At 66.3% G+C, this 910-nt stretch overlaps 1 protein-coding gene across 1 annotated transcript; it reads right to left on the bottom strand.

Moving 5' to 3' along the window:
* Positions 1 to 80: 80 nt before the first annotated feature.
* Positions 81 to 823, bottom strand: LOC104285639 (mpv17-like protein 2). Its single transcript, XM_009884107.1, is given in 4 exon segments — positions 81 to 191; positions 288 to 364; positions 671 to 736; positions 739 to 823. Coding segments are annotated over 4 exon segments (339 nt in total).
* Positions 824 to 910: the final 87 nt, after the last annotated feature.

Here is a 910-nt window from a genome sequence, read left to right as displayed (position 1 = left end):
GGGCGGCTTCCTCTTCACATCCCGACGCCGCGCCGGTTCTCACGCGGCGCGTCCTGCTCGGCGCTCGGGGGGTTGCCAGGCTAGAAGAGAAACCAGGCACGTTCGGCACCAGCCCGGCTGGCCGCGGCGGCGAGGCACGGCTGGCGGGGACCCGGCCCCACCCCGTCCGCCGGCCAGATGCACCAGTCAGCCTGCCGGAGAGCAAAGAGCAGCCAGGCGCTCCCCGCCAGAGCCCCGTCCCCACCAGGGGCGGGAGGGGGAGCTCAGGGCGGGAGGAGTGTATTTACCTTGTAAAACTCCCAAAATTTCTCCTTCAGCTCCTCCCAGCTCTCCTCTAGAGACTGGCCCTCCAGTGTGCCCATACCTGTGGGGACAGACAGATGTCAGCGGGGATGGGAGTGTTCGCAAGGCTCCACGCCGATGGGAATTGCCATCTCAGTTGTGCCGGACACCGAAAAATGCCCCCCCACCCCAAAAAATCCCACCGTGGGATAGAAGGGCAGCGCCGGCATCAGCCGGAGGGAGGGAGCCCCGGGAAAAGCCACGTCCACCCCACCGAGGGAGGGTGAGGGGCATCACGCCGGCACCCACACGGTGTAACGCGTCACCGGCGGCGTGGGCCACGCTCGATTCTCAGTGACGCCGACCCGAGGAGGGTGCCATCGCGTACCGAGGAAGTACCAGACGCCCAGGGCGGGCGATGCCACCAGCTGATCGATGAGGACTTTTTCAGCCCCCGCACGCCCCGCGCCGGGAAAGCGGCGTCCAACCACAGGTACCAGTAGTGCATCAGCGGACCCATGCTGCAGCCAACGGCGAACATGCGGCCTGCAACACAACACCACCCATGCATTATTGATGTGACAACCCCCCTCCATCACTGTCCCCCCTCCCTCCGAAAGCGGATCCG

Source organism: Charadrius vociferus, unplaced genomic scaffold (assembly GCF_000708025.1).
Source record: "Charadrius vociferus isolate BGI_N301 unplaced genomic scaffold, ASM70802v2 scaffold3124, whole genome shotgun sequence".
Classification (NCBI taxonomy): Eukaryota; Metazoa; Chordata; class Aves; order Charadriiformes; family Charadriidae; genus Charadrius; species Charadrius vociferus.
Note: the sequence above shows the minus strand (reverse complement) of the source record. Positions and strands in the feature narration are given on the sequence as shown.